The following is a 14,004-nucleotide window of genomic DNA, read 5'->3' on the forward strand; positions in this document are numbered from 1 at the left end:
AGTTTCTTTTGCCTTATAGGTTATTACAAAATATTGAGTGGATTTCCCTGTGCTTTACAGTAGGTCCTTGTTATCTATGTTATATGTAGTAGTGTGTATATGTTAATCCCAAATTCCTAATTTATCCATCCTTCCACCATCCCCTTTGGTAACCATAAGTTTGTTTCATGTATATTTTAGATATAGTATACCTAAATAACACAAGTATTATAGGAGATCCAACCAGTCCATTCTGAAGGAGATCAGCCCTGGGATTTCTTTGGAGGGAATGATGCTGAAGCTGAAACTCCAGTACTTTGGCCACCTCATGCAAAGAGTTGACTCATTGGAAAAGACTCTGATGCTGGGAGGGATTGGGGGCAGGAGAAGAAGGGGACGACAGAGGATGAGATGGCTGGATGGCATCACTGACTCGATGGACGTGAGTCTGAGTGAACTCTGGGAGTTGGTGATGGACAGGGAGGCCTGGCGTGCTGTGATTCACGGGGTCGCAAAGAATCCGACACGACTGAGCGACTGAACTGAACTGATGCTTGTGTTAAGTCGCTTCAGTCATGTCCAACTCTGTGACCCTATGGACTGTAGCTCACCAGACTTCTCTGTTCATGGGAATTCTCCAGGCTAGAACACTGGAGCGGGTTGCCATGCCCTCCTCCAGGGGATCTTCCTGACACAGGGATCAAGCTCGTGTCCTCGTGTCTCCTGTGGTTCATGCATTGCGGGTGGATTCTTTACCACTGAGCCACCAGGGAAACCTATACATATGTGTGTACACACACACACATTTATACACATTTTTATTTGCTAACTCACACTTATATATCATAGCACACTGTATTATCTATCATAACAAAACTTTTTCACAGTCCCGTTAAACCTTTGTAGATATTTTAATGACTAAATATTCTTTCATCATATAAATGGGCCATAATTACCTATTATAGTAATTTGCCTATTTAGAATGATTTTATTTGGAGCGTATTATAAATAAAAATATGGTGAACACATTTTCCAAATGGTTTCCTCATATCTGATTTCTTTCCGCTAAGATCATATTGCTAGAATAGTTAAGTGAGTGCCACAGAGATAAATTTAAAGAAAGTTTTAATTACTAATGCCCCTTAAAACAGAGGAAAATGGGTTGCATTATGGGATATAATGTGACTTTTATCCAAAAATACCTTTTTTTCTTGTAATTTAGCATTTAACGTATGAACAAATATACAGGGTAGTGGTAAGCACAGGCTCTGTGGCCTGGCTCCCTGGGTTATAACTGTGTCTCTGCCACTTCCTCACTGGACAGACAACTCAAAGTATGCCTCAGTTTCCTCAGCTGTGAAATGGTGATAATAATAGTCCCTGCCTCTTTGAGTTGTTGTAAGAATTAAATGGGTTAATCTATATAAATCTCTTGGAACCATGATAGCACGGTGTCACTAAATATTTATAACAGTAACAGCAATAGCATCTAAAAATATTTCTTGATTTTACATTTTCAAAGGTTTTTCTTCTGTTTATATTTCCCTGGCATCTCAAATACTAACATATTTCAAATGACTTCTTAGTTAGATTCTTCCGTACCTACAAGTACATGCACAGAATGTGCCTTCCTAAAGATTCCTAGAATTTTTAGCATTTGAGTTGTACACATAAATCACACGGCACATGCCTAGATCCTTATCTCAAACAGCCAATGGCAGAATTCTTAGCAAAATCTTTTTCATAGATGGTTGGGGGGCTTTAATAGTTTCCACCTTCAAGTACAAAAGTTATCACAAAGATCACTAAAATAAAGGAGCAAAAGTAGTGTGAATTCATGGATATCTTCAATGGAAAAAGAAAGCTGTCTACCCCAGTTAGTATCCCAAACCCTTGGCCATTTTTCTACAGCAGTCACATGCTCTGAAACTGCAGGTGGGTCTCTTCAAAGGCATTCACTCTATTTATTACAATAAGACATTTATCTTTTATTTTTTGCAGTAAATCTGTGCCCCACAGGGCTTGCCTGAACCTTGTGGAAAGTGAAAGTGAAGATCACTCAGTCATATCCAACTCTTTGCAACCCCATGGACAATACAGTCCATGGAATTGTCCAGGCCAGAATACTGGCGTAGGTAGCCTTTCCCTTCTCCAGAACATCTTCCCAACCCAGGTATCAAACCCAGGTCTCCCACATTGCGGGCAGATTTTTTCCCAGCTGAGCCACAAGGGAAGTCCAGAACCTCATTGAGTCACTAGCAGTTTTTGCATAGATAAGGCAGGGCTGTGTGGCCTCCTTGACCCAATCTTGCTAAGCTCAGAGCTGATCTTGGCCCGTTATATGATAACATGCCAATGACAAAAAGGGAGGACACAACCAGAAGAAAAGCGTAGAGAAATGGCCTCCATATAGATTTCGTCTTCCTGTTCCCTCTGAAGCAGGGTTCCTAAAAGTCAGCTGTAATGATGTTTCGGAGCAGACAACTGTTTCATGGCAGGCTGTCCTGTGCACTGTAGAATGTTTAGTCACGTCTCTGGCTTCTACTCACTAGTTTGCAACGTCACATACCCTCGCCCCTGTCACGTAGTTGCTGGTATCTGAATCCTAGTATGGCCTTCTGTTCTGTTCAGTTCAGTCACTCAGTCATATCTGACTCTTTGTGACCCCATGAACCGCAGCATGCCAGGCCTCCCTGTCCATCACCAACCCCTGGAGTCCACTCAAACCCATGTCCATGGAGTTGGTGATGACATCCAACCATCTCATCCTCTGTCATCCCCTTCTCCTCCTGCCCTCAATCTTTCCAAGCATCAGGGTCCTTTCAAATGAGTCAGCTCTTCATATCAGGTGGCTAAAGTATTAGAGTTTTAGCTTCAACATCAGTCCTTCCAATGAACACCCAGGACTGATCTCCTTTAGGATGGACTGGTTGGATCTTCTTGAAGTCCAAGGGACTCTCAAGAGTCTCCAACACCACAGTTCAAAAGCATCAATTCTTTAGCGCTCAGCTTTCTTTATAATCCAGCTCTCACATCCATACATGACTACTGGAAAAACCATAGCCTTGACTAGACGGACCTTTGTTGGCAAAGTAATGTCTCTGCTTTTCAATATGCTATCTAGGTTGGTCATAACTTTTCTTCCAAGGAGTAAGTGTCTTATAATTTCATGGCTGCAATCACCATCTGCAGTGATTTTGGAGGCCCCCAAAATAAAGTCTGACACTGTTTCCACAGTTTCGCCATCTATTTCCCATGAAGTGATGGGACCAGATGCCATGATCTTATCTTTCTGAATGTTGAGCTTTAAACCACTTTTTCACTCTCCTCTTTCACTTTCATCAAAGGCTCTTTAGTTCTTCTTCATTTCTGCCATAAGGGTGGTGTCATCTGCATATTTGGGGTTATTGATATTTCTCCCGGCAATCTTGATTCCAGCTTGTGCTTCTTCCAGCTCAGCGATTCTCATGATGTACTCTGCATTTAAGTTAAATACGCAGTGACAATATACAGCCTTGACGTACTCCTTTTCCTATTTGGAACCAGTCTGTTGTTCCATGTCCAGTTCTAACTGTTGCTTCCTGACCTGCATACAGGTTTCTCAAGAGGCAGGTCAGGTGGTCTGATATTCCCATCTCTTTCAGAATTTTCCACAGTTTATTGTGATCCACATAGTCAAAGGCTTTGGCATAATCAGTAAAGCAGAAATTGGTGTTTTTCTGGAACTCTTTTGCTTTTTCCATGATCCAGCGGATGTTGGCAATTTCATCTCTGGTTCCTCTGCCTTTTCTAAAACCAGTGTGAACATCTGGAAGTTCATGGTTCACGTATTGCTGAAGCCTGGCTTGGAGAATTTTAAGCATTACTTTACTAGCGTGTGAGATGAATGCAATTGTGTGGTAGTTTGAGCATTCTTTTGCATTGCCTTTCTTTGGGATTGGAATGAAAACTGACCTTTTCCAGTCCTGTGGCCACTGCTGAGTTTTCCAGATTTGCTGGCATATTGAATGCAGCACTTTCACAGCATCATCTTTCAGGATTTGAAATAGCTCAACTGGAATTCCATCACCTTCACTAGCTTTGTTCGTAGTGATGCTTTCTAAGGCCCACTTGACTTCACATTCCAGGATGTCTGGCTCTAGGTAAGTGATCACACCATTGTGATTATCTGGGTCGTGAAGATCTTTTTTGTACAGTTCTGGGTATTCTTGCCACCTCTTCTTAATATTTTCTGCTTCTGTTAGGTCCATACCATTTCTGTCCTTTATTGAGCCCACCTTTGCATGAAATGTTCCCTTGGTATCTCTAATTTTTTTGAAGAGATCTCTACTCTTTCCCATTCTGTTGTTTTCCTCTAATTCTTTGCATTGATCTCTGAGCAAGGCTTTCTTATCTCTCCTTGCTATTCTTTGGAACTCTGCATTCAGATGGTTATGTCTTCCCTTTTCTCCTTTGCTTTTTGCTTCCCTTCTTTTCACAGCTATTTGCAGGGCCTCCTCAGAGAACCATTTTGCTTTTTTGCATTTCTTTTTCTTGGGGATGGTCTTGATTCCTGTCTCTTGTACAGTGTCACAAACCTCCATCCATAGTTCATCAGGCACTCTGTCTATCAGATCTAGTCCCTTGAATCTATTTCTCACTTCCACTGTATAGTCATAAGGGATTTGAATTAGGTCATACCTGAATGGTCTGTTGGTGTTCTCCACTTTCTTCAATTTAAGTCTGACTTTGGCAATAAGGAATTCATAATCCAAGCCACAGTAAGCTCCTGGTCTTGTTTTTGTTGACTGTATAGAGCTTCTCCATCTTCAGCTACAAAGTATATAATCAATCTGATTTCAGTGTCGACCACCTGGTGATGTCCATGTGTAGAGTCTTCTCTTGTGTTGTTGGAAGAGGATGTTTGCTATTTCCTGGGTGTTCTCTTGGCAGAACTCTTCTAGTCTTTGCCCTGCTTCATTCTGTATTCCAAGGCCAAATTTGCCTGTTACTCCAGGTGTTTCTTGACTTCCTACTTTTGCATTCCAGTCCCCTATAATGAAAAGGACATCTTTTTCGGGTGTTAGTTCTAGAAGGTCTTGTAGCTCTTCATAGAACTGTTCAGCTTCTTCAGCATTACTGGTCAGGGCGTAGACTTGGATTACCGTGATATTGAATGGTTTGCCCTGGAAACAAACAGAGATCATTCTGCCATTTTTGAGACTGCATTTCGGACTCTTTTGTTGACTATAATGGCTATGCCATTTCTTCTAAGGGATTCCTGCCCACAGTAATAGATATAATGGTCATCTGAGTTAAATTCACCCATTCCGGTCTATCTTAGTTTGCTGATTCCTAGAATGTCGATATTCACTCTTGTCATCTCCTGTTTGACCACTTCCAATTTGCCTTGATTCACGGACCTCACATTCCAGGTTCCTATGCAATATTGCTCTTTACAGCATCGAACCCTGCTTCCATCACCAGTCCCATTCACAACTGGGTTTTGTTTTTGCTTTGGCTCCGTCCGTTCATTCTTTCTGGAGTTATTTCTTCACTGATCTCCAGTTGCATATTGGGCGCCTACCAGCCTGGGGAGTTCATCTTTCAGTGTCCTATCTTTTTGCCTTTTCATACTGTTCATTATGTAATCTATTTTAATGTGAACTGGCAAATGGAATAAGCTTTTTGTACCTTAGAATATTTTTTTTGTATACATTTTTGAATAAAATTTAGAACCCAAATTTTCACTGAACCTACATTCATTTCAATATTGAGAGAAAATACACTTTCTCAGTGTTTTTTAACTTATATTTCATGATTATTCTTAATGAAAAGTCACATGAAAAAGGAGCCCCGTATGAAAAATATAATCACATGTATTTACATTTTTGTATTCTTTCACTGCTTGCGTATTTCTCTTGAAAGTACATATTGTTGGCTAATACAGCTATGAGCTATGGTTAATTCATAAATTTTTAGAATTTTTCTTTGATTTTCATGAACTTATGAATATTCTGCAGATAAATGCAACTGAAGAGTTGATTGATAATCATCAGATTTGGGCAGATATTGCATAACTACTATACTAGTAAAGCCTAGCTTTATTTAGTGTTTATTTTTTGTTAAATGTCACTCTTTGCTAAATTAGTTTCATGTAGTCCTCATCGTGGTATAAATATATTAAATATTTATGTTCATAATTGTCCCCGTGTTATTGTTTTAAACATTAAGCCTAATATTTAATTTTTTATTGGCGTATAATTGTTTGCAATGTGCTAATTTCTGCTGTACTACATGAATCAGCTGTATGTACACATGTATTCCGCACCCCTGTCCCACCCCTCTAGATCATCAAATCTCTGCGCTGAGTTCCCCTGTGCTATACAGCAGGTTCCCACTAGGTACCTATTTTGCACGTGGTGGTGTATATATATGTCAGTGCTGCTCTCCTGTTACTCTCTTTAATTGTCCGTAATCCTCTTGTTCACTCAGTGTCTTGGGAATATCTTGTAGTTGAGTGTTTGTCTGACAATAAGTGTTTATTAATGGGTTCAAAACTTTGCCAGACTTTTTGGTAAAAATGTTGTTGTTTAGTCACGAAGTCATGTCCCACTCTTTTGTGACCCCGTGGACTGCCTGCCAGGCTCCTTTTTCCGTGGGATTTTCCCAGGCAAGAATACTAGAGCGGGTTGCCATTTCCTTCTCCATGGCATCTTCCCAACCCAGGGACCAAACTTGTGTCTCCTGCATTGGCAGGAGGATGCTTTACCATTGAGCCATCAAGGAAGCCCAATGAAAATGTTACAAATAATATAAAGAAGAAGAAGGGGAAATCTGGTTGAGACCATGTGACCTAGAAATTCGAGATAACTAAGATTATGCTATTAGATGACATGCAATGAAGTGTAGTTTGTGTGGTGGTGAGTTAACAGGAATTCAGAATTGGGAAAGGTTATTTAGACCTGACAGTAGTTAGTGAAGCTCTGTGGTCAGTGGATTCTTATCTGAACTTCATAGGAAGTTAAGATTTGGTTTAGTTGGTGATTGGTCAGTGATCAGCAGATGACATTCTAGGTGAATGGACAAGCAAGAAACAGTCCTCAAGGCGAGAAAGAGCTTCCAGAGTAACAAATACAATGGATCCAAGTTTTGAAAATTTCCTGCGATTCTGACATGATTTTTACACATTTTTAGGAAAAGAATATTGATCATATTCTCATTTTTTTCTGACTTAAGACAATGTGAGAGTATTTCTGGGGTTAGAGAGACCTCAGGTATAAAAAGTCTGTACTCTGAGTATTCATTTGGCATTTGTGTTGTCCATGATTCAAGAGACAGAAGAAAAGTAAATCGTATTTATTTCCTTAATTTAAAATTTATTACACCATGCTTTGCCCTACAAAAGATTACAATGGAAACTTGCAAACTGGTGTATATTTTGCTTGTTGATAGTGAATATTTCTAGATAACTTTCCCACACTGGAATTCTTTATTTCACTGGTTCTCAGACTTATTTCCTTCTGCTTCTTTCTAGCTCTTTATTCTCTTCTTCTAGGTTGCTGCCTTATATACTCTCATAATCTCTCATTACATAGAATAGTTATTCTAAGGAGGCGTTAGGCCTGGGGAGGATTGGTTTGAGAGTCCAGGAGAGGTGTGTGGATCATATATGGTTTGAAAGTTCCCCTCAGAAATACTGGTATCTCCCCTCTACTGTACCCTTTGCTATTGAAGAAGTTTTATACACATTTTTATTTCTGTATCTCAGTTGATATTTTTCTGGGGTATGATTAATCCATTATTAATAAATTCAAATAAACTGTCTTCAATGTCTTAACTGGAAAGTTTTTAAAGATTCCTTTTTCTCTCTTTTTTAAATTTTGTGTTTTAGATCCGCAAATCCAGTAGTGAGGGATCTATTTGGACCCACGGGGTACCACACCCAGAGCTGTCTGAGGGCGTTCCTCAGGTCAGCCTCCAGCTGAGTCGGAGAAAATCCTGCTGGGATGACATGAGTTCGGCGGAGGATGCTAATGCTGCCAAGTTGCTGTCCAGGTTGGCATGTTTCTTTTGTTTATGTGCCATGTATTGCCATCTGAGCTAATGTACAAGGCCCTCATATGTAGGTGTGTTTACACCAGGGTCATCAGGATACAGATCAGTAAAACTGTTTAAAATTTACTGTAACTTTTGAAAATGTTCTGATCTTATCACAGAAGCATTCCTGGTTTGTTACATTCTATTTTCTGGATTAAAACAAATTATTTTGTCAGTCAATCTATGCTAGCCTCACATTAAATGTTGGAAGAGTTATTTTGGGGGGATGCCTTTTCATAGTAAGTTCAGTGGCCAATGTTATCTGCAGTGGGGATTTCACAGTTGTTACTAGAACCAACTCTCACTAACACATTGTGAATATTGCCCTTTAAGCATTAGGTTGCATGCTAACCTAAAAGCAAACTTCATTGATGTACTTGAGGAAAAAGGCATATAATTTTCTTAAAATAGGTAAAATGGAATCTGAATCTTATTTACTCCTAACATATAGAATTTTTCCTTTAAAAAATTTTTCATCTTTTTTTGTAACTTGCAAACTATTTCTATAATTTAAAAAAATCATTACAATAAATTTCACTAAAAATAAAATTTAAATCCTTCCTATGTCTTTGTAGTAACAGAATAGATAGTGTGCCAATTTTTATTTCAAAAATGAACTTATGGAGCTGTTTTCATTTGCAGTTGCTTTCTAGAACAAGTTATTGTTTAGTTCACAAATTTGAACCAGGAAAAAATAGTGTGTGTTTTGTACACATACACAGGTTTCTCTAAAATTTTTCTTAGAGAAGTTTCCATTTTTCTCCTTAACAATTTATTGATTACCTCAGTCTTAACCACAAGGTGTGGCATTGTCTATTAAATATATTGCTTGCCCTTATTCTCTAAATACAGTATTCATTTTGGTTTTCCAACTTTTTTCCAAAGAATTGTTAAGATGCATTTCATCAGGGCTTTTCATAGTATTGATTTATTTTTTAGTTGCTCCTACTAAAGAAAAAAAAAAAAGGTAATTCAGCAAAATCTATTTTTGTCGGCCCTATCTGATAAGCTTGATTGACTTTACAAAGCAGTGAATAAAGTCATCCTGTTTGCACTTATTAAAATCATTGCAACATATTTATGCATAACAGTTTGATTTTCAACAAAATTACAGTGTCAATTAACAATAAAGATAACACTAAGAAAGAACCTTTGGTTCTGAAATGTCCAGAATGAGGAAGTGTCCTGTGATTCTTCAGCAATAAGTTTGATTTCTAGAGCTTTGAGAGTTGGTTTTTGGCTAACAGAATGTTCTTGATAACTTGAAATTTTTAGAGTTTAGACCTTGTTCAGTAGTTTTTCCCAGGTTGGCTGACTTTGATCATTTTTCTTCTTAGTTTCAAATCTTAAACATAGCCCCATTGCTTCTTGAGATGTAACAGAAGTATGAATTTTTGTCAGCAAGAGTTCATTATTTTTCTACTCTTCAGATAGTGGCAGTAAAAATAAAAGCATAAGGAAGTAACACGCTTTAAAATGTGATGTTTTGAGAGTTCAGAGAGGAGTTCAGTATCATTTATTGCTTATTGACTGACTTACATCTTGAAATTTTATTTATTTGTATGAATAACATTTTTCTGTATTTCTGTAATTATCTAAAACTGGCTTTGAGGATGTTCAGTTCAGTTCAGTTGCTCAGTTGTGTCAGACTCTTTGCAACCCCATGGACTGCAGCATGCCAGGCCTCCCTATCCATCACCAATTCCCAGAGTTTACTCAAACTCATGTCCATTGAGTCAGTGATGCCATCCAACCATCTCATCTTCTGTTGACCCCTCTCCTCCTGCCTTCAATCTTTCCCAGCATCAGGGTCTTTTCAAATGACTCAGTTCTTCGCACCAGGTGCCAAAGTATTGGAGCTTCAGCATCAGCATCAGTCCTTCCAGTGAATATTCAGGGCTGATCTCCTTTAGGATGGACTGGTTGGATCTCCTTGCAGTCCAAGGGACTCTCAAGAGTCTTCTCCAACACCACAGTTCAAATCCTATTTAAAAAAAAAACACGATAATTTTTCTAGTCTTCATAGAATTTTTCTCTCAGAATGGCATGAGAAAAGCTTAGAAATAAACTATCTCTTGATTTTGTTAGAGCTCAGTGGAGCTGTTTTGTACTGACTTCCCAGCCAAAGACAGAGGTGCTTAGTGATAGGTTCACTTCATTCCGTAAAGACATTTAGCTAGTCCATTTATATCTTCTAAAACTGACAGCAGCAATTCCTAAAATATTGTCAAAAATTCTTTTTTTTTTTTTTTTTTTGGTAATCCAGTTGCTTGCATTAACAAAATTCACAGTAGCCTGAAAGGCATAACCTCTACTCTGACATGCCAACTCTGAAAGAATAAATGTCATCATTCTCCACGTTGTAAGTACAGTGCTTAAATTTGGCAGGTCAGAGGTACACACAGAAATGAGGATGTTATTGGACAGGTGCCTCCCTTGAGCAAGGCTGGAACATTCCAGTTCTTCTCCCTACATGGTAGTAATCTTATTTTGCTCCTTTTGAAAATATCAGGAACAGTACTTGTTTTGTCATTTACGCAAAAACTAAACTATAAGTATTAACCTGTATGTTAGTAAGCAGGCTGTTGAAAAATTCTTCTGGAAGAGAAAGTCACACATCCATCCCAAAAAAGAGAAAGGAAAAATACATAGTAAATGTAAAGTTTAAGATGTTAAAATGATTTAACATTTCAGGGATAACTATATTATTATCTATTTCAACATGTGACATAGATAAATGATCATTTTTCATGTTTCTAACACTGTACTATATTATTTTCAGAATTTAATTTTAGAACTTAAGAGGATTAATATTTTTAGTCTTTTAGATGTTTAACAGTATTTATTGTAATGTTTCATTTGAAAGGTTATGCATTTCCTTGAATGTGTGATTTTTCTTAAAGGCCAAAAAAAATTTCTAGGTTTGTTCTGTAAATTCAAAGTGTAGAGTCAAGAAACTGTATGTATATTGTAACGATTCCCTTTATATGAGATGGCCAGAAAAGGCAAATTTATAGAAACAGAGGTAGATTTGTGACTGTCTGGAAGCCAGGAGGGGACTGTGAATGTATAGGAGACTAGCTATACATGCCTGCTGCTGCTGCTGCTAAGTCGCATCAGTCGTGTCCAACTCTTCGCGACCCCATGGGCTGTACCCACCAGGCTCCTCTGTCCATGGGATTCTCCAGGCAAGAGTACTGGAGTGGGTTGCCATTAGAGGGGCCTTATTTAAGGCAGTGAAAAGGTTCTGAAACTCTTATGCTGATAGCTACACCACTTGGTAAAACAACTAAAAATCACTGAACTATGTACTTGAAAAGGTAGATTTTATGATATGTAAAATACACCTCGGTAACATTGTTTTGAAAAATACAAAAAAATAAATAAATGGAGTGAGGAGAAGTGGATGTGTTTTAACAAGAAATGGAACACATGAAAAGATGCTCAATGTTGCTCATTTTTAGAGAAATATAAATCAAAACTACAATGAGGTATCATTGCACGCTGGTCAGAATGGCCACCATGGAAAAGTCTACAATCAATGCTGAAGAGGCTTTGGAGAAAAGGGAACCCTCTAACACTGTTGGTTGGAATGCAAACTGATACAGCCACTATGGAGAACAGTGTGAGGATTACTTAAAAAACTAGGAGTAAAACTGCCATATGATCCAGTAATCCCACTACTGGGCATATACCCGAGGAAACCATAATTGAAATGACCTGGCTTTAATTCTGCTTCACTGAAATCCCAGAGGCAATTCTGTCAGCCCAGGAACCCAACAAAAGAATGTGTTTACTTGCCAAAACCGATCTATAAAGACCAAAAGATGTGTTTGCTCCTTCAAATGCACAGATACCAATACATGGCTACACAGATCACAGAGAATCAGGCAAACATATCACAAAAGGAAACTAGTAAAACCCCGATAACCAAACCAAGTAGATGGAAATAGACAAGTTTTCTAAAAAGAATTTTTAAAATTATGTTTTAAAAGCTTATTGAGATGCAAGAGAACATTGGTAGACAACTAAATAACATGTACAAAACAGTACTTAATAGATCAAGGAGTATAATTGAGAAATAGAAACCATGAAAGGAGTCAAACAGAAATCCTGGAGCTGAAGACTACAATGACAGAACCAAAAATTTGATAGAGAGTTTCAACAGTGCAGACTCAGTTGTGAAGAATAAAGAATCAGCCAACTTGAAAATAGGTTATTTTAGCTTTAGTTGTAGGAAAAAAAAAAAAAAGAATGCAAAAGAGTGACAAAATCATGCAAGACCTAGAGAACACCATTAAACAAACGAATATACATGACTGAGAAGTCCAAACAGGAGAAAGAAGAAGAAAGAAGAAAACTTGGTTTAAAAATAATGGCTGAAAAGTGTCTGAATCTTAAAAAGGATATGGATATCCAGGTGAAGCTAAAAGGACCCCAAACAAGGTTACTTTGGAACATGTTATACAAATTGTCAGAAGTCAAAGGCCAAAAGAGACTCTTGAAAGGAGTATGACAGAAAACAACTGACCACATACAAAGCAACCCATAAGGCTATAAGTGGATTTTTTGTCATGACCCTCTTAGGCAGGGAAGGAATAGGATGATATATTTTTCTTGTGGGGGAAAAAAAAATACCAACCAGGAATACTCTGTCTGACAAAACTATCCTTCATAAAAAGGGTTAAAATATTCAGTTATAAGATAAGTAAGTTCTGGGCATCTAATGCTCTGCATGATGATGGTAGTTAACAGTACTGTGTTGTATACTTGAAATTTGCTAAGAGAGTCTCACCAGAAAAGCTAAATTGTAGCCATGAGATGATGGATATGTTAATTTGCCTATTTGTGGTAATCAGCTTACAATGTATACATATATTAAATCATCACACTTAGATACCGTAAAGATATACAATCTGTATTTGTCAATTATACCTCAGTAATGTTAAAAAAAAAAAAAAAAACTTCCTGATGTTCAAGCTGGTTTTAGAAAAGGCAGAGGAACCAGAGATCAAATTGCCAACATCCACTGGATCATGGAAAAAGCAAGAGACTTCCAGAAAAACATCTATTTCTGCTTTATTGACTATACCAAAGCCTTTGACTGTGTGGATCACAATAAACTGGAAAATTCTGAAAGAGATGGGAATACCAGACCACCTGACCTGCCTCTTGAGAAACCTGTATGCAGGTCAGGAAGCAACAGTTAGAACTGGACATGGAACAACAGACTGGTTCCAAATAGGAAAAGGAGTACGTCAAGGCTGTATATTGTTACCCTGCTTATTTAACTTCTATGCAGAGTACATCATGAGAAACACTGGACTAGAAGAAGCACAAGCTGGAATCAAGATTGCCGGGAGAAATCTCAATAACCCCAAATATGCAGATGACACCACCCTTATGGCAGAAAGTGAAGAGGAACTCAAAAGCCTCTTGATGAAAGTGAAAGTGGAGAGTGAAAAAGTTGGCTTGAAACTCAACATTCAGAAAACGAAGATCATGGCATCTGGTCCCATCACTCCATGGGAAATAGATGGAGAAACAGTCGAAACAGTGTCAGACTTTATTTTGGGGGGCTCCAAAATCACTGCAGATGGTGATTGCAGCCATGAAATTAAAAGACGCTTACTCCTTGGAAGGAAAGTTATGACCAACCTAGATAGCATATTCAAAAGCAGAGACGTTACTTTGCCAACTAAGGTCCGTCTAGTCAAGGCTATGATTTTCCCATTAGTCATGTATGGATGTGAGAGTTGGACTGTTGAAGAAGGCTGAACGCCGAAGAATTGATGCTTTTGAACTGTAGTGTTGGAGAAGACTCTTGAGAGTCCCTTGGACTGCAAGGAGATCCAACCAGTCCATTCTGAAGGAGATCAGCCCTGGGATTTCTTTGGAAGGAATGATGCTAAAGCTGAAGCTCCAGTACTTTGGCCACCTCATGCA

The 14,004-nt window shown here is 38.3% G+C and overlaps 1 protein-coding gene across 5 annotated transcripts in view; it reads left to right on the plus strand.

The window, feature by feature from the left end:
* Positions 1-14,004, plus strand: part of FAM13A (family with sequence similarity 13 member A) — a 342,045-nt gene that overhangs the window by 208,103 nt on the left and 119,938 nt on the right. For all 5 annotated transcript variants that reach the window (XM_013964541.2, XM_005681435.3, XM_005681436.3 and 2 more), the window contains one exon: positions 7,853-8,016. In XM_013964541.2, the coding sequence (XP_013819995.2) occupies positions 7,853-8,016 (164 nt within the window). The remainder of the gene's footprint in view (positions 1-7,852; positions 8,017-14,004) is intronic.

This window comes from Capra hircus, chromosome 6, assembly GCF_001704415.2.
Source record: "Capra hircus breed San Clemente chromosome 6, ASM170441v1, whole genome shotgun sequence".
Classification (NCBI taxonomy): domain Eukaryota; kingdom Metazoa; phylum Chordata; class Mammalia; order Artiodactyla; family Bovidae; genus Capra; species Capra hircus.